This window comes from Hippocampus bargibanti, linkage group LG17 (genome assembly GCF_051943395.1).
Source record: "Hippocampus bargibanti isolate YZ-2025 linkage group LG17, ASM5194339v1, whole genome shotgun sequence".
Lineage (NCBI taxonomy): Eukaryota > Metazoa > Chordata > Actinopteri > Syngnathiformes > Syngnathidae > Hippocampus > Hippocampus bargibanti.
Window position 1 is genome coordinate 6,302,588 of NC_142750.1, and position 24,807 is coordinate 6,327,394.

General features: G+C 41.9%; 2 protein-coding genes across 2 annotated transcripts in view; one reads left to right on the top strand and one right to left on the bottom strand.

The window, feature by feature from the left end:
• Positions 1 to 70: 70 nt before the first annotated feature.
• On the bottom strand, positions 71 to 24,375 carry s1pr2 (sphingosine-1-phosphate receptor 2). The gene is made up of 2 exons (XM_089018670.1): positions 24,009 to 24,375; positions 71 to 6,111 (listed from the first exon to the last, which is right to left on the bottom strand). Exon 2 carries the CDS (start codon positions 6,000 to 6,002, stop codon positions 4,887 to 4,889), a length of 1,116 nt encoding a protein of 371 aa, XP_088874796.1. The 5' UTR covers positions 6,003 to 6,111; positions 24,009 to 24,375; the 3' UTR covers positions 71 to 4,886.
• LOC148885422 (vascular cell adhesion protein 1-like) overlaps positions 265 to 24,807 on the top strand; it is a 70,557-nt gene continuing 46,014 nt past the window's right edge. Inside the window, exons 1-2 of the mRNA XM_089018666.1 lie at positions 265 to 399; positions 11,220 to 11,304. The gene's annotated coding sequence lies outside the window, so the exon portion shown is untranslated. The remainder of the gene's footprint in view (positions 400 to 11,219; positions 11,305 to 24,807) is intronic.

Here is a 24,807-nt window from a genome sequence, read left to right on the forward strand (position 1 = left end):
GTGAACTAAGGGTTTGTGGGACCAGTTGGCGATGAGTTTGATTAAAATAAGACCCATCCACAGACCTTCATTACTTGGCAAAGTGAGTTTATTGCAAACACAATGTTTCTGTATATGTAATTCTTGTAATTGTAACATTTTGACATTGTTTTCAACCGAGATGTTAATCTATCTATGAAGTTATTCTACTCAGTTAGTTTGTGTGCTCTCTTTGGTTTGATTACATGTACATACGTGACTCCCCCAGACAGGTTTGAGGGTCTGATGTCACTTCCTGCAAGGAAAAGGGCTACGCAGCGACCCTGGCCGTCTTCCAAGCTGGGGCTGATTCAGCCAATGTTCCCACCCAGGAATCCTGGACTGCTGACAGGAAACAGGCCCAAGTCTCCAGAGGTTGCTGTAAGTCAACCCTTGCTTGATACCCCCCCCCCCCCCCCCCCACCTCCCCAGAACCCCAAAACATCTCTTGGGGGCATTTCTCAGACAAACCAGTTTACAAATAGACATTTATGGTCAGCGCCACACCCCCAATCTCATTCGCCTTGCCCTCTGTCCGGCTTCCCATCAGTTTCTCCTTTGAGGAACAGTTCAGTTGTGTAAAACAGGCGGGATTAACAGACCAGTTTCATGCTTTCGTGGAAAAACTCATGCTTTCCTAGTTTTCTCATACATAAGATGTCCAGTGAAGTCGTCGCTGTCCCTGTAGATGGTCAACTGAAGACTGTAAATTATCAATAAGTCCATATTGGCATGTATCATAGTTGTCCATAGACGTGCACTGTGATTGGCTGTCTTGACAAAAGTAATCTTAGGTCAGGGTTGTCCAAACATTTTTGAAAAATGAAAATGCAAGACCCTTATAAATAAAATGTCCCCAACTTATATTTTTAATAATGACCATTTTTTTTCAAACATATCCTTGGTTATTAATGTGATATAGTCACAGATCGGACCATGAGTGGAACAGTTTTTGTCTCTCAAAACCAACTATCTTTATATTCATAATTTTATGAAATGTATCGTTTGTTTGCATATATGGAGAGGCTACAGAATTAGTAGTAATGGCAACTATCTTTCTAATTTCTCATTCTGCCCATCTTTTTAATTTTATTTTTTTAAATAGCCTTGCAGGCCAGGTCAAAAGTCATTTTTAGTATATGCCAGAAACTGCTGAAAATCGTATGACAGGCTGGAAAGTTGTCCCAGGGCCATATTTAGCACATGCATGTCTTGTAAAGACGCTGAATTGACCCGTTTGCGCACTGCAATTGCGTAAATATGTCATACCGACTGGATTGTGTAGGTAAGTCATAGCTTAATTGTACATCTTGACCATTTCTACTTCTATTTAAAGTAAAACGCAACTTCTTTCGTATTTCATTTATTTTGTAAAAAACAAATAGGAAATCAATCAACAAAAACAAAAGTACCTACATTAGTGTTTCAGATTGTACCGAATGGACACAGGCAGCGTGCTACAGGGGACAACACAAAAGGCTATTGCACAAGAGACACATTTTCATCCATAAACACACACATATAAACTGTACATACTTACATACATGTTCATATATTTATAGTCAGGCGACGCAACGACAAAAGTGATACACATGACAGACACCTAAAACTATTTTTTTTTCCAAAGACATCACTGAAGCTGCCAAAGTGCTTTTCACCATTTCTGCTGGATTGTATGAGTGTGAATGAAAGTGATTTTTTTTTCCTTTCAAATTCTTTTTGGAATAAAAATAAAAACATACAGGAAGAATGGGAGTGTAATCCTGAACAACAGGAACCGGACAGCACGAGTAAACCAACGCAACAGGACTTCCAACGGCATGGACAGGAAGTTGGCGTGAATGAGGATGATTCTAACCTCCCCCTTTCGGCTTGGGTGTTTGAAACCAGATCTGAACCCAATAGCTCGAGTTGCACACGAGACATATGGCGGACAAACGAAACCAGGATGCTTGTTTTCTTTTGTTTTTAAGACTTCACAGTGAGTCAGGATAAGCGGTAATACTGTTGACCACGGGACCATCTGCCCCCCGAAACCTCTTCTTCTTTTTCTTCTTCTTCTTCATGCATACATTCAGCCAAGTTCGATGGCGCAAACAGAGACGCTGCTAAACAACACTGTCAGGACACATAATCAGTCAAAGTAAATCGCTGGAGAAAATGTGTTTTCCCTTAAAGGAAACCGTTAAGATACATAAAAAAAAATAAGAGGCACTGGGAAAAATAGAAAAAGAGGGGTTAGTGGCGGAAATTGGAATACATAATACACATGTAATGAGCTACACTTCCATGCATTACAAGAAAGCAGATTATGGTTACTCAAATGGATTTTAAGTAAGGTTATATCGGGACTATATAGCCCTGCTATGAGCTGATGGTTTTCTAAATATGAAGGCCTAATATGTTCTGGATTCACCTCCTCCTTTAGGATACTTTGTATTTATTTTTGAAGCGAACAGGAGTCATCTGGATCACACAATGCAGAGAAATAGTAATGGTTTGGTTGGTGTTACTATCACAGCCTCGTCAAGATTCTTACTTTTGCATTCATACGTTCCGAGGAAATCCCAAATGAAACGTCAGGGTGTCAGGAGCTTGGCCTACAAGCTACAAAGTGCAACGCTCAAAGCTTTGCGTTGAAGATGCTGCAAAATACCACATGTTCATGTGTGGTGTTGAGCAGCACTTTTTGTTTAGTTATTTATTTTTTTGGGTTTCCAAAAACTGGATTTACACTGCAGGTCCAAGTGCTCAATTCTGTTTTTTTATATAAAGATCTGTTTTGTGACACAAATCCACTATTGCTGATAGAACATCTACGTGCCCAAATTACACAGAAATAACCCAAAATGTCATTACGGGGATGTGACAACATTGAACTAAATAATGGCTGATAAATAGTACAAACGTTAAACGTGACTTGGCGTGTATGGCCTGACTGACGTGGCCTGTCTCGTGTAGCATATTGACACCATATTTAAAGGACAACCGAAGCCACCGGACAAGTTGTGTCCATAATTTGTAAAATCACTTCAAATGACTTCTACTGAGCGTATTTTACAAAGATTCCACCGCACATAGCTATGTTTTACATTTTAAGACTCGCGCTGAATATTCAGGAAGTCTTGTTTTCGAGTTGATGACTGATGCCTGATGTCACGTCTGGAACGCCCCTGACCGACAAAGTGACACACAATGCATTTTGGGTACTTTGTTTGGTCTGAAAATTTCGTGTTGATGGCAAAATTAGAAGGAAAACACAGAACGCGATGGTGAATCGTTGTGTGTTGCACCAAGACTACTATTTGATACTAGTTGACACAAATTCCCAGGAGACAAATCAGCCCATTTCCAACGGAGCTTGGGCACCATCTTGTGCATTTTCGGGGAGCTACTTTGGCGTGACGTCACGAACAAGGGGGCGGGACCTCCTGAAACTCGCCATTTCCGGGGTCATTTTGAAGTAGTTTTGGGTTGGGTTTTAATGGTTATGGGTGTTTTAGATGCTATAAAACGTTTTTCTGATGTCATTTAGGAAACAAAAAATGGTGTCGGTTGTCCTTTAATGTTTACAGTCGTGCCCTACTATACAAATGACGCATCTTAAGAGATTTTTAAGATGCTGTGGAATTTCAGGGTACAGTATTGATTTATATTTACCGTATATTCCGATTCATAAGGCGCACCCAAAGGCCTTGATTTTCTTCAATTCTTTGCCAGCATCTTACTCAGTCAATTACAGTAATATAGAAGTGCTATTCGATTTTGTTCCTGACAATACCATATTATACGGTCAATATCGTCATTGAATCATATTATATATTGTTCATTGTTATTGTTAAATTATAATGCTGATTCGATTTTCTTTTTAATGTACAATATTATTGAGTGCTGTTTTCCCTTTCTTTTTGGGAGAGGTAGCAATGCGGTGCGCAAGGAGAAATCATGATTTGACAGTATTTTGAGTCCCGAGTATACTCGCAGAAGGGATTAAACTCGTATGTCAAGGCACTGCATGTGTGTATCGTATTTTCCGGTGTATAAGGCGGACCAAAAAAAAAAAAGCCTTGATTTTCTTGAAAAGATGACCTTGTGCCTTATACGCAGGTACGCCTTATATGTGAAGTAATATTGAGCCACGACATGTCTCGCAACGGCTGTCAGAAGCCACCGACTCCATCCCCTTTTAAAGAAGTAGGACGTAACTCCAGCCTCTACTGCGGCGCCTTATAATGTGGTGTGCCTTATATTATATAACTTTTCTATATTTTTATATTTTATTTTGAAAACGTTTTTCATTCATGTGTGCCTTTTATATGGAAACAGTTTGAAAATACACCATTCATTGGGCTGCGCATTATACTCCAATGTGCCTTATACACCGGAAAATACGGTACTTTTGCAAGCCAGTATTCCGTAATGTGACAACGGCAGGTCCATATTGACATTCTGGACCTGGCGTTTATGTTGCGCTCAAATTGCTATGAATTAAGAATCTTCAATGGTCCGAACATGCACCTTTTTTGGCAAGGCTGGAGTACCTGAACAAATCCAGCCCAGGTACACAGAGAACATGCAAATTCCACTTAAAAAGCCTGTAAAACGTTCAAATCATTTAAAATCTCAATTATGCCCCCCAAAAAGAATTGTATCACACCATGCAGTGTAAATCCAGTCTAGCATACATGAAAATGACTCTGTATGATTTCACCAGAGTACCCATGAACAGTTTCACATTTCCCAAGCACCCCAAAGTGGAGTTTCTTGTTGGTGTTAAAAAAGTGGCCTCGCATCCCAACACGGGCACCATTTTGATTGCGCGCTCGCACGCTTGTCCCCCCCCCTCTGCTCATTTCTCTTTGCCGCCATCACACGCAAGTGGTGCAGTTCTGCATGATGGGCGTGGTCTGCTGTTCGTGTTTGTGCGTGCAATGCTCCAGAGAGCTGGAGCTCTTGAGCGGCACCAGACAACGCTCGGCGGGACGCCCGCTCTGCAACACCCCCCAGCAGCACAGCACCCGCAGGAACTCCTTGCGCATGTCCTTGCTGCGCAGCGTGTAAATAACCGGGTTGAGCGCCGAGTTAAGAGTGGCGAAACCAAAGAAGATGTTAGCTTTGTGGAGGATGGGGCAAGACTGGATGGTGCACGAGGAATCCAGGAGGAGGATGGTGAAAGCAGGCAGCCAGCACATGATGAAGACGCCCAGGACGATGGTGACCGTTTTCAAGAGGGCGTAAGCGGGCGAGTTTGTGGCTTCCTGGTGGCTGGAGCGCACTATCAAGTAGATCTTCACGTAGAGGATGACGATGGAGAGCAGGATGAGGCTGAAAATGGTCACCACGAAGAGGATGTACTTCTTAGAGTAGAGCGGCAATACGGCGGAGCATCGGGGGAGGTTGTCGATGCAGTTCCATCCCATAATTGGGAGACCGCCCAGCAAGATGGACGTCACCCAGCAGGCGCCGATGAGCAGGAACATGCGGCACGTCTTGGTGGAGCCGTACACCTTCACCTTGGTGATGGCGATGTAGCGCTCGATGGCGATGGCCAAGAGGCTGAAAACCGACGCGGCCAGGGCGATGAACGCCGTGCCCTCGCGGATGAACCACTGCACGGGAACCAGGTCAAAGGTCCTGGAGCCCGACAGGAAAATGTTAGCGATGTAAGCCGAGCCGGCCAGGAGGTCGGAGAAGGCCAGGTTACCGATGAAGAAAAACATGGCCGAGTGGAACTTTTTGTTGCGGCACACGGCGATGAGCACCAGCAGGTTCTCCAGGATGATGATGGTACAAAGCACCACGATGATGATGCTGGGGTCCGTCAGCAACTTCTTGTCCTCGTAGCGCTTGTCCAGGTCCTCCAGGGTCATGTTCTTGGCGAACACGTAGTGGTAAGGGATCAGAGTCCGGTTGTAGTACTGGGAATATCTGTTCCTCATGGCGCTAAGATGGCACGCTGCGGCGGCTTCACAGTAAAGACTCATACAATCGGCGAGGCCGCGCCGCTCGCCTGGAGGGGGGAAAGTTCCTGCTCGCAAGAGATGGTGAGCGCCTGTCCCACACTCACGTCTCGGGAGCGCTCACGTGGGTCACCTGCGCAGATAAAGGCCAGACGTTAGGATTCATTTGGATTTGGTCACTTCCGAAGTACTCTTGAGAGCATTGTGGAAATGCAAAAATATGACAATTGCGCAAAAGAATCTGTGGCAGACAGCCTCAAATGTATTTTCTTTTTATTTTAGTGAAATGCTATTTTTAATTTATTTGTATTCAAATTTTACTTTCATTGTTATTTTATGTTTATTTTAATGTTATTTTAATGTTATTTTAATGCTATTTTATTTGTATTTTATTTAATGTAAATGTTTTTTATTTAATTGTTATTTTTAAATTATTTTATTGTTATTTTAATTTTATTGTTATTTTATATTGTTATTTTATGTTTATTTTATTTTTATGTAAATGCTATTTTTATTTTATTGTTATTTTAATTTAAAATTTCCTTTTTTATTTTAATTTGTTATTTTACGTTTATATTCATTTAATTTTAATTTTAATTTTAATTAAATGTTATTTTTATTTTGTTTTATTTGTATATTGAATTGCATTCAATTGAATTTTATGTAATCATATTTCATTTTATTGGCTTTGCAATTTGAAAAATGCAGTTTACCGCAGTGCCTAATGATCAAGTAAATATTTAGTTCTCTGCCTAAATTTTGCTTAATTATCTTGTGGCAATTTAGTTCATTGATATCATAATTGCCGTACGCACACATTTTCTCACCCTGTGACTTGTGAGCTACATGGGGTAAGATCCAGAGCTACTTTCAGGCAACAAATTAGTGTTTGCTTCTGATAAGCCTAGACATATTTGATTGCTCGGTTGCTGGCACGGTGGCGACTCCACCAAAACCAGACCTCGCACGTCCATGAACAGAGTCGTACTTACAGACCGAGACTGAATGACTTGTCGTTTCGTGATTTTTAATTTAATTCCCCAAGAAAAGAAGTGACCCATAGTTATCGAAGCATTTCCATTTGGAGCTGCTCCTGCTCCTCACCCACACAAAAAAGCTTTTTACTGCTTTTTGCATTGCTTCCATTATCCAACGCCTTGTAAGAGACCCAAAACGGCACCTTGGGGGAACATGTATGATTTTGCATGACAGTGCGTTCCCCGTTTTCAGATACCAATGTCATCTTCAGGTAGATAATTTGAGTTCAAGATGGGGTGGGGGCGGGAATGGTCTGCCAGCTGGACAAAGAGGGATTGCTCTTGCTGACGGATGGACACATTCCGCTAACGCCTGACCCGAATACTCTGCTGTCAACACAAGGCATTGTTGTTGGAAGGAAACCATTCCTCTGTCGTCAGAGAGCTCTCTCGACAGTAGCCTCCGCTGGACTGTGCAATACCTTAGAAGCGACACAAAAGCCAGATTTTATTGTTTTTGTTTTAATGCCCTTTGGCAACTATAATGGATGCCCAAATGCCAACATCACTTGACCAAACCCAGAAAGCCTTGAGTTTACAAGCTGGGCTCATTGTGATGTCAATTTCAGTCGATAGCACGTAGCATGTCCAAGTTTTTTTTTTTTTTTTTTTTTCAGCTGCTAGTCCACTTGTCTTTCCTCACGTCGTCTGTCATTTTTAAGCATTCACTGCCAGATTATGTGCAAAAATGTGTCCACTCCAGTGCCAGGGTTTTTGTCATTTTTCACTCAAATTCCAGGACCCACAGAATATTGAGGATTAGGGCTATATAAACAGCCAAGACAGCGTTAGAACCCTTCGACTGTCTTTTTTCACCAGAATAAAAAGTTAATTCCTAAATTACATGTGTCTGGAGTTATTTGAGCTTGAAATGGGGGCTGCTGTACAAAATACAATGCAATGCATACATATTGGTTTATATAGCGCTTTAAGGTGGAACAGCGCCAACATAGGAAAAAAGTGAAATGGTGCCCCCTTGTGGAAAATTAAAAAAACATTGCAGAGGCCATGGCCAGCGCTTTATCGGCACCTAAGCATAAAAAACAACAAAACCTGAACAAATTCGGGAATGGCGCTTCAGGTCATATTTTCAATTTCCGAATAAATTCGGGAATGGCAATGAATCAGAATCATCTTTATTGCCAAGTATGTAGAACACACAAGGAATTTGTTTCCGGTAGAACACGCTGCACTAGTATCACCACCAAAAAATTGCAAATAGGCACTATACAGTTCTATTTGGTTTACTGTTAATGGCTTGGGGGGGGGAGCTGTTTAAATGTCTGCTGGATTTGGTGCGCATGGATCGGTAAAAGATATCTTGAAAATAAAATTTACAAACGCGCAAAAAAACGCGCCACTGTGTGAGAAATGTGTTACGTTGTGAATAAGCAGTGCATTGTTGGCTTTATCACTTTCAAACACCTCCAATGTACCATTCTATGCACAAACGTGTGATTCAAATCATTGCAGGATGTATCCTACAAACAAGCGTGCTGGTGTGAAATCCACGCAGGTGCACTTTGAACCACCGTGGTGTCGGGTTTTACGATAGTGCGATACAAAGCGGTTGAAATATACTTAGGACTCAGAGAAAAGTTGAAATCTGGTGACTTGAGTATTGAGAAAGAAAAATCCAAAAAGTATTAGGAACAAAGGGACATTCTAATTTCAAGGCGGAGCTGGTGGCCTGAAATCTGTTATAAAGTAACACAATCCATGTGCGGTGTTGCGCTGGGGGGAATTTAACACGGTTGCGTTTCACTACGACTAGCTGGCGTTAGCGCAATTGTGCGAGGAAGACGGAGGAGGGAGTCAAGGAAGAGCAAAAAAACGAGCATGCATGTGGAAGGGCATCTGGACACAATGGCAGGAATCTGAATGACCGCAGGCACCAAAAGCAACACATTAGGGGTTGGGGGGGGGGGGGGGGGGTAACAAACCACAAGCAATCGACAACGCTTCTCCCTAAAAATTGCCTACATTAATAGTTCAAACCATAAATACACCACAAAATATGCTTGCAAAACACTTTCGTGTCAATTTCAAACTCATCTTTCATTACCCGGCAACATAAATCCTCAGAATGAAAAAAATGTACCAGGCCCACATGTTTACAAGCATTTGTGGCAAAAATCCTCCATAACCAGCACGAACAACCCAAGGGTAAACTCACTTCCTATCCGAGATGTGTCGTTTGAACTGTTTAATATCACTCCGACATAGTGTCAACTCGCGACGTCGACGTTCGTTGATTGTCTTCCGCTCAATTGTGACATTTTCATTGGTGACTCATAAATCATTCACTGCCAGACGAGATATATATATATATATATATATATATATATATATATATATATATATATATATATATATATATATATATATATATATATATATATATAATCTCATTTTCCGTACCGCTTATTCCTCATTAGGGTCGCGGGGGTTGCTGGAGCCTATCTCAGCAGTCTTCGGGCACAAGGCGGGGGACACCCTGAATTGGTTGCCAGCCAATCGCAGGGCACACAAAGACATACAACAGTCACTCTCACACCTCGGGACAATTTGGAGTGGTCAATCTGCCTGCCAAGCATGTTTTTGGAGTGTGGGAGGAAACCGGAGGACCCGGAGAAAACCCACGCGGGTCCGGGGAGAACATGCAAACTCCACACAGGGAGGCCGGACCGGGACGCGAACCGGCGACCTCTGCACTGTGAAGCCGTTGTGCTAACCACTGGACTACCGGGCCGCCCTATATATATATATATATATATATATATATATATATATATATATATATATATATATATATATATATATATATATATATATATATATATATATATATATGGCTCCCAGACAGAGTGTGTAAGGCGAAAAGTGTGTATCCCGAACATTAATTTCCCTTAGGAAACCATTAAAATGAGAATAATCCGTTCCCAGGTCCCCATAAAACATAATTTTCTACTTTCTAATTTTCTAAGCCCTAAAACTACACAAAATATACCTTATATTATATATTATATATATAATATTATATTATATATAATTTTTTTTTTACATATATATTTTTACATATATTTTCAGCTGTTGAAGGGCTACAAAAAACAACTTTCTCTTTCAAAGTGTCATGACTGAACTAGAATAGCAGTTCCACCTTTTTATTTTAATTGCACTTTATAGGCCATTTTCCTTTTCAGCGATTCCCACAATCACTTGTCAGCAAACTACAAAATAAATTCCCAAAGTTTCGGGCCGTTTTCTGTACTCTACAACAGGTCGACGCATGACTTCTCTCGCATGTTTGGTGGAGACCACTTGCACGTCCTCCTGTCACTATGCTGCCGTCTGTCGTTATGCGAAGGAAAAACCAGATGCACCGGTTTCTCACGACACGCACTCACTCTCAACTCTCTACCTTCTCCACGTGGCCCCGCCCCTTTGCCTGCCATGTTTGGTCTACTTTCGCCACCCACGCCCATTGGGCTTGACATCCTGAGAGTGGAATACCACGACAACAAAACTTCACATTCACCCATGATGCCCCACATTTCAGAGGGCCAAATGTTAGCTCGGGCCTTCCTCATTTCTTACAAAATTCATTCAGGACACTGAATGTGACCACGAATGCTGATTTATCAAGATCTACTTTGTGATTGGTTAGGCGACCAGTTTTATTTTATAGCGGTGTTGAAACTGGACAGATGGCTGGATAAGTGTCAGAATTGTGTGTTTGAGCGTGCCGAGTTTTCACACATGACAAAATAACATAATATCCTGACTGGATTTGGGGGGGCGGCGACGGGTGGGGGGGGGGGGGGTGGCGACGGGTGGCCGACAGATGAAAACAAACCAGGCACCGTCGCTTGGCACTGGCCGTCTAAACTTTCAATATCATCCTGAAAGCAGATTCTTCTCTCGAATGTCCAAACACTTCAAGTGGCGTGACAGCTGCAAAAAAAAACCACACATGCTTTTTCCTGTCCTTTTTTTGTTATTTATGATTAACCTCCCACCCCCACCTCCCCTTTCAAACACCTGATAAGCTCCAATTAGCGCTGCCCCACCTGCTACCTGCCACTGCATAAAACTCCCTCACTTTCTCTTCCGAAACAAAGAGCTCTGTTCTTTACACAGCTTTCTTACAAGGACAGGGTGATCTGCCTCATCTGGCTTTGTTTTCTTTTGTTTGGCGTTTCAGGAAAACCTTGGTTGCGTGACCAAAGTTCAACTGCTTGATGGGCCGCACAGACGTTTGTGGTTTGGAACCAACATCCTGTGACATAGTATGTCAGTCTTTCCGATACTCGAAATGAAATGATCTTTGCTGCTGTGACAATTGTGATGTGACCCCCCCCCACACCCCAAAAAAACCTATATACAGTAAAGTCTCGTTATATCGATATCGGATATATCGATAGTCCCGGTTATATCGATACTATTTCTATGCACGCACGGAGAAAATTACATGCAAACAGGGTCGGATATATCGATAGTCCCGGTTATATCGATATTTTTTCGGACTCCCTTGAATATCGATATAACGAGACTTTACTGTGTATATATATATATATTTATATATATATATATATATATATATATATATTTATATATATATATATATATATATATGCACATACACACATTTTATATATATATATATAAAATGTGGAACCAACCCGTATGAAGCCTCGGTATACATATACATACAGTAAAGTCTCGTTATATATATATATATATATATATATATATATATATATATATATATATATATAATGTGTGTATGTGCATATATATATATAAAAATATATATGTGTATGTATATGTATATGTGTGTGTGTATATATATATATATATATATATATATATATATATATATATATATATATATGTGTATGTATATGTGTGTGTGTATATATATATATATATATGTGTATATTAATGTGTGTATATATATGTATTATTATATTATAAAATTATATAATAAAATAATAATATAAAAATAATAAAACAAATATAAATGTGTACATTTATATTTAAAATATATATATTTAAAAAAGGGAGATTCTTTTTGTGCATCAATTAAAATAGAACAATGGCGGGATGCTGGCACGCAGCCATTGTCAACCTAACGTCTCCATGCCGAGGCTTCATACGGGTGGTTGATCTTTTCCACATGAGCCACGCCACCATATTGATTCCACGATCAATACGAGGGGTTTAAAAGCATGCACCAAAAGCACATGCACATGAGAGCAGGCGCTGCTATTCCTATAAACGGCGGTGCTGATAGAATACAGGAAAAATGCAGTGCTGCGGGTTTCGTCTACTACGTAAATGAGATCAAATAAATAACTGTGCCGACATCCGTTAGTTGTGACGGCCCGCACGTATGCGACAAGCATTATCTGCCCTCCCCCACGCATACTGCTGATAAGCAAATACGGAAGCTGCGAGTCCATTTCAAAAGCACCTGTAAGGGTACATTCGCCGAAAACTCCGAAAACTGACGCGGTCTAAAGGGGATCCAATACAACAATCTCTGTATTGTACTGTGGTTGAATATTCCGAAACACTTTCGCCATGACCAAGTGTTTATTCCAACACCTTCAATGAAAGTGTGATAAAGGTGGGCGGAAAGCAGCCCCCCCACTTCCCTAAACATACACCCCATACGAGGAGTGCGGTCAAAGGCCACTACTGTAATGTCTTTACGCTTTTCCCTAATGTATGAGAAATGGCAATGGTGGTTACATATTTAACAGCGGAGGGAGGGGAAACGGTGTTTTTACAAACAATGTTTTCACAAAAACACCCCTGAAAAAAATCTGCATCTCCACATGTGCTTAAAATGATGTTTTAACAAAATTCAGCAGTCTTTTATAATTCCGGATTTCTTCCCCCTTTTTACGATAAGGCTCTGTAGGTGCTGCTGTTTTGGTTGGCAATAGTCGGAATGCTTCCAGGTGGAAAAAAAAAGGAACTACCGTATTTTCCGGTGTATAAGGCGCACCCAAAAGACTTCATTTTCTTCAAAAATTGACACTGCGCCTTATACGCTGGTGCGGCTTATACGTGAAGTCATATTGAGCCACAGCAGGTCTCGCAACTACTGTCAGCAGCCACTGACTCCATTGTAGAAGAAATCGTGCCTAACCGCAGCCTCTACTGTCGCACCTTATAATGTGGTATGCCTTATATTTTGAAAACTGTTATGTATTTATTATATATGGAAACCCTCTCATTCATTGACGTTGCACATTATAGTCTGGTGTGCCTTATATATGGAAAAAGTTTGAAAATACACCATTAATTGGGGGTGCGCCTTATACTCCAGTGTGCCTTACACAACGGAAAAGACGGTGTAATTTGAGTTATGTTTATTTCATATTACCATACAAGATGCATCTTGACTTTTAGTAGCGTATGAGTGGACGCCAGTGAGACTGAACACAACGGATGTGCTACAGTAGGTGTTGTTGTGATCAGCTAGGTACTTTAAATCATTCACAGCCAGACCTGTGCAAAAATGTTCCCACTCCAGTCATAGGGTTTTTGTCATTGTTACTTGAATTCCAGGATTCACAGCACATTGATTTTTAGGACTACATAAATATTCAATACAGTGTTAGAAACCTTAGACTCTCTTCTTTCATCAGAAAAAAAGAATTAATTCCTAAGTTATATGGGTCTGGAGTTATATGAAAATGAGGGCGGCTGTCCAAAATAACAATTGAATACCTACATATTGATTTATATAGCACTTTAACAACAACAGAAGCTGAAACAAAGCGCTAACATGGAAACAATGAAAATGCTTCCCCCTTGTGGAAAAGAAAAAAAAAACATTGCCATAGGCCATGGCCAGCGCTTTATCGTCACCCAAGCATGAAAAAAAACAAAACCCGAACAAATTCGGGAATGGCGGTTTAGGTCATATTTTCAATTCCTGAATTAATTCGTGAATGGAAGTGAATGAGTTAAACATTTCATGCCTGATAACAATTTGACACCATCGTGAGTCGCCGGGGGCGAGTTCGGCAGTAAGCAAAAGACGATGATACCGCCAAGACGTCTTGGTTTTGAAACTGCTAAAATTCACAAAGGCATCACACTGACAAATGACAAGCTTCAAAGAGGAAGTTCAAACGAGGAAGAGGAGAGGTGTGCAGCCTGCAATAACTCCCGATTTCCAAACAACAAACATTTCAAGAGATTCAGTAGAAATCCGGCGCTTTATACGCGTCACTTTTTCTCATAATAATCTGCGAATCTTTATTGTTGATATTCACTCTGGAAGGACTATCACTAATCGAGCGTCAATCAAAACTGAGCAACTGATCGGATGACCAAAAATGATACTCAATTGCGTGAGTATCTTTGTCACCGACGCATAGGATGACAGCTGACAGAATGATACACTTCCTCTTTTCCTCACAGATAAAACACTTCCTTTCTTCAACTTTTTTTTCTCTTTGTCTTCAACTCCAAACCATTTTGCGGTCTTTGTTCCATCCAAACACACACACACACACACACACACACACACACACACACACACACACACACACACACACATTCCTGTTTCAATGGTTTTGTGAGGTCCATATAACTCCAGATAAGGAGTGAGGACCACCATTGCTGATAAGTTTAGAGACTAACTAGTGTTAAATTTGAACACAAAATGTCACCCCATTTACCACTTCAACTTCTTGAAAAACAAAGAAATAAAAAGTGGACTTGAAGCTGAAATAACAGCAGGAGTGAGGTTTCTGAATGGGTACAATCAAAGTCCTCACCCCTCTTGTGAATTTGGTTAAAATATCATTTTACTTTTTGTGGTCTGAACTTTTTCCTCTTATTAACCACACACACACACACACACACACACACACACACACACACACACACACACACACAGTGAATAAAAAATGTGTGTATCCGAGTGAAATAAAAATACACACCAAAAAATCATTTTGGGTGAATCAGAATCAGAATCAGAATCATCTTTATTGCCAAGTATGTAGAACACACAAGGAATTTGTTTCCGGTAGAACACGCTGCACTAGTATCGTTGTCAAAAAAAACTGCTAAGTGGCACTATACAGTTCCATTTTGGCTACTGTTGAAAGAGTTCAAAGAGTTAATGGCTTGGGGGAAGAAGCTGTTTAAATGTCTGCTGGATTTGGTGCGCATGGATCGGTAGCGCCTGCCTGAGGGGAGTAGCTGGAAAAGGTGGTGGGCAGGGTGCGGAGGGTCCAGTAGGATTTTCCGCGCCCTAGTTTGGATTCTTGCAGTGTGCAAGTCCTCGAGAGTGGGTAGGGCGGTGCCAATGATTTTTGTCCGTGAAAAATTTGTGAGGACCTCTCTGAAACTTTAACAGATGCATCTGTGAACCCTCTAGAAGCCTTTAGAATGAAAAACTTGTGAGGACCGGCCAAAAGGTCTTCACTTGTCAAAAATGTCCTCACTGCCTAAGGTATATAATGTTGGTGGTCCTCACGAGACTAGTCATACACACACACATTGCTTCATAAACTGGATATTCATGTTGGCAGGGTGTGGGTCGAGGAGGGGGGGGGGGGTAAAAATGGGTGTCCTCAATTCATGGTGGGGGTCTTGCTTTTTAATTAGGGATTACCCTTTTCGCTTGTCAAAAGGAGTCTGACAGTTTGGGCACAGTTTCTTACGCATGTGTCCAAGCAGTTTAGTCAGTCCGGTGATGGAGTTGGAATTGCCGTCTTCACTGATGTCCAGCCCGGGACGTTTGTCATGCTTTATTTATGACAGATGTTCTTGCTGTGTGTGAGGTGGGGGGAGGAAAGGGGGGGGGGGGGGGGCTTGGGAGACAAAGAGCTGTGCAAACAAGGGCATCGTGGAGCCTCCGGTGTTATAACCCACATGACTGGACTGGACCACCCCCCACCCGCGCCCCCCTTTTAAAATTCTTCATCTAGTTTGCTTATATAGGGGGTCGGGGATGACGGACGGCTGGCACCTCAGACGCAATTACTTTCATGTCTTCGGCGTGTATCCTCAAATAAAATAATCTAATATTTTCACACACGTGCGCACAAAAAAAAAAAAAAAACAGAAGGGAAAATTAACTCATTCACTGCCATTCACAAATTTATTCGGGAATTGAAAATACGACGTAGAGCACCATTAATTTATTCTTTTTTTTCTTGTTTGGGTGCTGATAAAGCATTGGCCATGGCCTCTGGCAATGTTTTTTCCCTTCCGCAAGAGGGCAGCATCTCCCTTTTTTCCCAAGTTAGCGCTTTGTTACAGCTTATCTGTTGTTCAAGTGCGATATAAATCAATATGTATGTATGTTTTTATTGCATCGATAGGTGAAGCTGTTTCGGTTAGCAATAGCATTTTTTTAATGACAAAAACTTAAAAAATGGCTGTCAGAAAAACCTTTTCCCAAAGGTTTTCGAGCTCTGCGTGATTTATTCTATAAATAAATACTAACTGATGAGTTTGCACAGACTTAACCTTCATGACCGACCAATTCCCATTGCATTTTTGCCCGACAGTGATTTGTTTTTCTCTCCAATACAAACACTCCCCTACTTACAAACACTTACGAGTTACGAACAACGGTAGGTACAAACATTTTTGTAGTAACATATGTAGTATTCTCACCAGTTGGACATGTACATATTTTATATAGTGCATATATTTTATTAAATGTTTATTTTTAGTACAAACCAATACAGGTTACTTATACAAGCCTAAAACATACTTATATAAACCTTAAACATACTTATATACGCCTTCAACATACATTCTATACAAAATATAGCACTGAATCAACTTATGAACGAATTCACCTTACGAACAAGCGTATGGAACGTATCTCGTTCGTAAGTTGGGAAGCGTCTGTATATGCAGCAGTGAACAAATAAAAACGCTTCATCCGACACCTCCGTTCATCTTTTCACAATGAATTCAAACTAATGAGTGGCTCAGAAACCTTTTTCAAACTCTATTGTCCCCCTCTCCTCTCTCTATCATTCTTGTCTGAACTCCGGACGTTGAACTCCGCCCCTTCTCATGTTCCCATGTGAACTTTTTGTCAACGGGTCACGGGCGACGAGGAGACATAATCATGGACGGTTTCCATGCCGTGACTGCAACCTCCGCCGCAGACATGGAGGAGAAGTGGGGGTTGGAGGGGGTAAAAAGGAGGAGGAGTAACGTGTTGACAACAACCCTGAAATGGAACATGATACCACCCAGCCAGGCTTCTACTGCCACTGCCTAGCACCCGGCTGATAAGATGCTGGACTGATGGAGGAGCGTCCATCCATCCTCACACTCTAGCAAAATAGACAGACTCCTCAAGCAAACACAGATCCAGGGAGGGAGTGCGGACGGGGTGGTGGGGGGGGCAAGGTTGCCTCAGAAAGGGAACACGGCTGTGTTCTATACGCATTGGAATAACTTGTCTGTCGATGATCTCAACTCATTTTTTTTTCTCACGGGGAACTACAATCTAGTATTTGTCACCGATGCATGGGAAAGATGTTTTATGACGCCATTATAAATCACACCGCTCCCTTTTTTTTTCTAAAAAAAAGGACAGTTTGCATTTATGGGCGATTTGAAAATATGCGACATGGTCTGCAGATCGAGTAATTCGTCAGTCATGAGTTGGCTAGGATCTTGAAACCTTAAGTCAGCGTCATAAGAGACATTTGGGATCGTTTGTATCAAATATCTTATTGGGAATAGTTTGGGGGGAGTCCATTTTTTCCTTGCAATGTGTGTGAAAGTGCAATTTTAGAGTGTGTTTAGAGTAGGTGTGTAACGGCTCCCGATCGATCAGGTTTAGAAATATACACAGGCAGATAGTTTGCTATCTAGTTAGCTTTATTATTTATCATTTTTTATGGGTTTATTGTTCTGTGTATTGTTCTTTTAATTGTAAAATGTCCTTGGGTGTTCAGAAAGGCGCTTATGAATGAAATGTATTATTATTATTATTATTATTATTATTATTTATTATTATAGCTTTGTCACGATTAAGCGGATTCTTAACCTTGTAACTACAGGCACTCTGTTGTAAGTTCTATTTAATTTTTTTTGCATTTTTTTTGTTGAAATTTTAAAAGGTGATGACGATTTCATGTTTGTAGTTTATTCACATCCATACAATTCTTTTTTTTAAATTGGGCTTCCATAGCTCAAAAATGCTAAGCCCACTGTCATACGTCATATGACAGCATCCATTTCCATCTATCAGTCTGCTCCAATAGAACAGCCCAGCCGGGTTCAATCCTGACCTGGCTTGTGTTGGGGGGGAGGGGGTTAAAGCCTTCACGTTTAAAAGCTGGAAAGAGAAGCATACTTACTAGCCCTTTGTAAACAAAAGCGACTAGAGTGGATCACGAAAAGAGGTTGTTGCAGGGTGGTGGAGGGGTGGGTTCATTGTAATATTAGCGCATGGCATGCTAAGAGCCTAAGACCTCCAGTCGGCGAGACAATTCCAAATCGGAGAAAAGGATGCTGAGCTTACCGGTGGATTGAAGGTAAACCCCGTTGAGTTTTTGCAGCTGCACAAACAAAGCCGATTGGGTAACAAAGACTCCCAAGTGGGAGGAAGAACAAGAAGGAGGTCTTTTCAACCAAAGCATCCTCGATGCGTACCTGCTCTCGGACTTTTCCGCAGTCAGTGAAAACCGAGAGGCTACCGTTCACCACAACCAAAACCCAAAACCTGCTATTCAAACACCCGCACGCAGTCTAACGTCCCACCGCTAAAGCCAATTTGTCACGATTTGCTAGGTGATGGTGGACCCCAAAAAGGCAGAGAGTCAGGAGGAGCAGGGTGTATTTCACAAATTGCATTAAATAAAGTCAGCAGGAACAAAATCGCAAACAACAAAGTCATCAGAAGAAAAATGTCCAAAGTAGCAAAGAAGACCATGAGTAAAACATGACAAGACGAAACAAACAATAACCTTGCCAGAAGTCATTTTAACTGCCACGGATTAAAACGATCAACACCTGTGTAGCTGAAGGCGGGGTCCTACAGTGCCACCTGTTGGTCGCAAACTGAAATGTGACAGATTGAGCGCTAATAACGTCGCTGTGAAACTCCCAAAAAGTCAATTTCAAGCCGTTTCCGAAAAAGCGACACTGTTGGGTGGTGTCAGCCAATCGGAAGCCTGGAGAGAGTCGTATCTGGAAAAGGTGTAGTCGCAAATGATCAAAGGAACTTTTGAATCATTTGTGAAGGATGCTAGCCAAAGCATAAAATGTGCTCACGTTCGAAAATAGCGCTAACGTCATCCAGAGGTTGTGAGCCAATAAAAACGACGGTTTTCCCCATCTAAACACAAAATGCTGACAACAGTTTTTGGAAAGTCTTCACACTGGTTTTCGCTGACCTAAGAAAGAAAAATAGGGGATGAAAGGACAAAACCTTTTTTTAAAAATACTCGTCGCCTTGTGGACTGGGCGTAAAATGTCTGGCCAGCATGCGTTTTGGGGTTTTGGAACGAAATGGGAAGAGAGCCGTATCTGTGCTTTAATGAGCGTCAGGATATCCTGGCATGCCGCTACAAGACTCCGAGCTTGGTCACGGTGTGTTGAAGTTCGGGTTTGGAAGAGGGAGCGGGGGCGGGAGGTGGATCGGGGACTGTGGTGGTGGTGGTGGGGGATTCTTATAGTTTGTTCAAGTCTCTCAAGTGGAAAAGGAATGTAACAAGAGTTAATGGATTTCTCATTGACTCAGACACCTCCGTACCCCGGAGGCGCCGTGTGAATGTCCGGATGATATCCGGAGCTAGCGGGACGCTAAGTGGATCTAAAAGGTGCCTTCATAAAATCACAAGGCGTCATATATTTCGCACATGGGCAACACTCCCTGCTCTTGGCTGCGGATCAGAAAGCAACATGCAGCCGGTGTTGTGTTGAGACTTGTAAGAGGAGAAGGCGTTCTGGATTTGTGTTGTTGTTGTTGTTGTTGTTTTTTAGGCACCTGCCACACCCTTAAAGGACAACCGACGCCTCCAGACAAGTTGTGTCCATAATTTGTAAAATGGCTTCAAATGACTTCGCGTATTTTACAAAGATTCCACCGCATATAGCTAGATTTTACGTTTTAAGACTCGCGCTGAATATCCTGGAAGTCTTGTTTTTGAGTTGGTGATGAGTCCGTACGTGACGTCACTGAAGAAACGCCCCTGACCGAAAAAAAAGGACACATTGTAGCAGTCCTTCCATCGTGTCAATGCATTTTGCTGTGCTTGTTTGGTCTGAAAACATCATGTTGCACCAAAAAGAGCCAGAAGAGGGCGATCAAACTCCATATAAGGAATTTATCAGCCTGTGGAAACGGGCTGATTAATTCCTCACAGGAGCTCGGTCGCCATTTTCTGCCTCTTTTTTGGTGATACATGTCCCCCCAATGTTGCCTCAAAATGGCACGGAATAAATTCTTTAATCGATTGCAAACATGTATGCTTTCCTCTTCAGAACTATTTGAATCATATTCATAACTGGATGTGTAACAAGAAAGCATATTCTCCGAATCTGAAGCCATTGTTTTGATTCTCCAGCAATGCAAGACGTGTTGGCGTGAAGTCACGAACTGGAGGCGGGACTTTCTGAAAATGCCCAATTCGCCGTTCAATTGTTTGCAGATTTTGGACACTTTAAGTCATTTTTATTGGTGTTTTGCATTTGAATAAAAATATCATACTGCGTGTTTTGGGTATTTTAGATGCTATAAAACGTTTTTCTGATGTCAGTTAAAAAACAAAAAAGTGACATCGGTTGTCCTTTAAAAATGAGTTTTTAGGGGAAAGAACTGTTAGAACCCGACCCCACCTAAAAAAAGCTCTGCTGCATTGTCACATATGATCTGTCACTCTTCTTCTTTTCTCTCCTGGTGGTTTCACTTAACCAGGTAGACGCCTGAGGCAGTCCTCAGATCTTACGGTGTCGTTAGCCTTCGCTTTGCGCTGCATCAAGCGGCGTGCGTCGACAATAAAGGAAGGAGTCACCCTCCTAAAAAAAAAAAAATCCGCCTCACTGCGTCCTGTGAGCGAACCGCTCCCAGGCCTCGACTGAAACCCGAGCGTCTTACGATGAGGGGGTCGACACCACCACCCTCTCCCTGCTCCCGCCCTAGTGACCGCTTCCAGTCCGGAAAAAGAAAGTCCCTCGCAAATCCAGTTCCCAGCGCTCAATTGTCATTTATGTATCCACACATGCACTTAAAACATCTGTTTATTTGTTTGACAGATCAATGTTGACGCCAATTCTCACGCTAAATCCCGCACCAAATACCGCCAATGGTCTTGCACTTCCCTCATATTGATGACTTTCTACTAATGCCATGTGCTCTCAGACAAAAGGACAAAACAATATACTGTGTACCCTGACTATTTTTCTTCGTTTTGATTTTTGCAGACCTAGAATTCCTCCAGGGACAAAATTTGGTGTACAAACTGTAACTTGAAGGGTACAATGCCTTTTTTCCCTGAAATGAGAATTTCATATGTCGAACCCTTGGCTTTTACATCTTGGGAACATCTGTGCCCTTTTGACCCTAAATTTGACGCACACTATATGGTGACGTTTAATGTATGGCAACTTTTCAGTGGCATATGAGTCAAAGCTTTTGTGTACTTTTTTACTGCCTGGGATTTTTTTTTGCACCTGACTGGATAAGGACCAGGTACTACATTTGAAGGCCAAAACAGACGCTCCCCACCGTACGAACAAGATACATTCTGAGCGGTCGTTCGTAAGCTGAATTTGTTCGTAACTTGCTTCAGTGCTATATGTTGTATGTTTACGTCAAACTTTGGGGATTGGGGAATCGATGAAAAGGTTTCTTCAGCCGTCATCTGTGCTTCTTTGAAGGTGTCGGACGTTTCGCTTCTTATCCAAGAAACTTCGTCAGCAAACTAAAACTTTAGTTAGTCAGCAAACTTTATTTTGCTGACAAATTTTCTTGGATAAGAAGCGAAACGTCCGACACCTTCAAAGAAGTACAGATGACGACTCAAGAAACCTTTTCATCGATGAACCACTCCAGTACGACTGAGAGCTTACACAGACGTACTGAATGGGGAAGTATACAACACAGACACTCTAACCATCGTAAAATAAATTCGCACCGACTGTAAAACAACGGCATATATCCTTCAGTAAGCCATGACTAAAGCTGCTGACACGTCATTACTAAATGACGTGCCAGCAGCCATTACTTTTTGTTATGCATCATGTCCTCCTGGAGCCTCAACTGGGAAGAGGGATTTCCTCCCAGCCCACATACTCGACGCAGCCAATCGTAAGCGAACTCTGCCGGAAAAAGGCATGCAATACAAAATCTAACTCACGGCATCTCTGTCCAAACACTTTTTCGACATACCCGCAAAACTGTATGTACCGTTTTTCCTAAATCATAACTGTTCGTAAGTAGTGGAGCGTCTTTATTTTGAACTCTGTATATGCTGATTCACGATAAGTTGTTTACCTTCACAGTTAAAGACTAGATTGTTTACATTTGGACCAAATGTCATTTGGAAAATTTGGACTACCTTATAGGTATATGCATTTATTTATTTGTTTGTTTGTTTGTTTTTTTTTGTTTGTTTGTTTGTTTATTTATTTAACCCATCATGTTTCAATTTTATTTCCATTTTTCAAGCCAGGACACAAAATAATATTTAGTAGTTCAAATTTTCCCATTTTCCTGACAACCTCCATCTGTTCAAAAAAAGTTATGAAATGAAACCCCAAAACAGACAAAGAAAACCAGTATGCGAAGAAACCAAAACAGGCTTTGGGGAGGAATCCAAGTGTTTGTTCTGCTTCAATGAGCCACGCAATCGCACAAAAACCAAAATGCAGATGGAACCCTTGGTGCCTTGACTCCTTTCGGTCGATTGGTCTGCTGGGATTGCCCAAGAAAGGGGCAACCCTAAAACAAACTGAGCAACTCTGCCGCGACACTGCCATCAATGAAGCTGATGACAGAGCCTTCGGCACTTGATAAGCCCTCAACCGACGCTACCATGGGTGTTTCCTCCTCACATGTGTGTTAAGTGTATTAACACATCCACATGCTTTTTTTTAAAATAGTAGTTTTTTTTTTTTTTTAGTGCCAGCCTTAAATTCAGATCATAACTTGGCCACACTCGCTCTCGCTTTCACTACCACAGAGGAGCCAAATGATGGATCAGCTCTTTTATCTAAGCAATAAACATTATTTCCTCCCGCCTTATCATCTTATCTCCTAGTGATTTGGCGCTTCTCGCCAAAGCACTGCCGACACCTCCAGGGTTGTTTTTAAATCTCAGGAAACAACTTGCATCAGTTCAGACCTTGTTTTTTTTTAGTGCGAGACAGTCATGATGCCTTTTTAAGTAGTGACCATCTTTGTGTGTGCTTTCAACAACAACAGTGTGTTAAGTCTACCATTGTTTGAGCCTTTCTCTGGAGAGGACATCTCTGACCCAAGAGATTTAGCCAGAACATGGAGGCGGGGGTGTAAGGGGGAGTAGTCATGGTGCTAGTGATAATGGAGGCTTTTGTCTTATTAATACATCCTCTCAATACAATGCCTTCTTTAGGGTGACGGATGAGCAAGCCCCAACAACATTGGAAGGGTCGTGGCAGCAAGGGGGGGGGGGGGGGGGGGCACAGCAGGCTGCGCAACGGCTTTCAACCCCCCCATTCCCCCCACCTTCACTGACCCTTCAACACCACCCCCATATACATGTACGTGCATGCTCCATCAATTGATGCGGAGCCCGCTGTACACTCAGCATCATATAGCGTATTTAACGTTGAAAGACGACGTGATGCATATGAAACACGCACGCGCACGCCCGATTGCAGCGGTTGCCACATCTGCGCTATGACTTAAGCGCGAAACTTTTGGACTCGGGGTGGGGGGGGGTGGGGGTGCTCTCTTTGTTAGCATCTAACGACTGTCACTTGTAAATATTCCAAAACTTACCCCATGAGCGATAAAAGTTGAACTTGGTCCCCAATGGCGCTCACATGTAGTCAGTCACCAACATGGAGAACGTCAACAAGGGAAAACAGTAACCAACCAAAAAAAGTTCAAGCTCTTCTGTTCCAATTCAGCGGATGACAATCACGACCATTTTGGTGCCAAGACGCGCCGTCTGGTCCGTGCTGGTAGACGATCCATAATGGGCCGAAGTGACTCCCGTGCAAGTCCAATCAAGTGTCCGGTTGCGATGGAGGTTTCTCAAAAAAAGTGTCCCGCAGTGGCCTTGCTTTCTCGGATTCAGTTGCACGTCTGCCGCAGCTCGACTTGACTGGTCGTCCTGCTGCTGTTGCTGTTGTTGCTGACTGAACACACACGATTCACACTCTGACACGCACACGCGCGTATTCAAGAAGCGGGGAGGCGCGTGTATGACGCCATCTTATCGCACGCGCGGGCACACCAAATACACACGCTTTCTCTTACGCATACGTAAACGCGTCCAAGTCAATTTTGGTCGTCTGATAATATGACAGCTGATTTTTTTAAAAATAATCAGCAGCTTTTATATTCTGCACAATGCTAATTTGGCTCAGCAATAGGCTGCTCAGTCGTGAGTTAACCAAGTTTTGTTTTCAGGAACTGATTCAGCCGTCTTGGATTGGAGGTGAAACTTCTTCCAAGACTGATAGAGAATTCCAGCACACGCTAACTAACTAACTAACTAACTAACTAACTAACTAACTAACTAACTAACTAACTAACTAACTAACTAACTAACTAACGAACTAACTAACTAACT

Bases quoted from the DNA above. Each gene is read 5' to 3' on its own strand.
- s1pr2 (XM_089018670.1), bottom strand. From the start codon at position 6,002: ATGAGTCTTTACTGTGAAGCCGCCGCAGCGTGCCATCTTAGCGCCATG.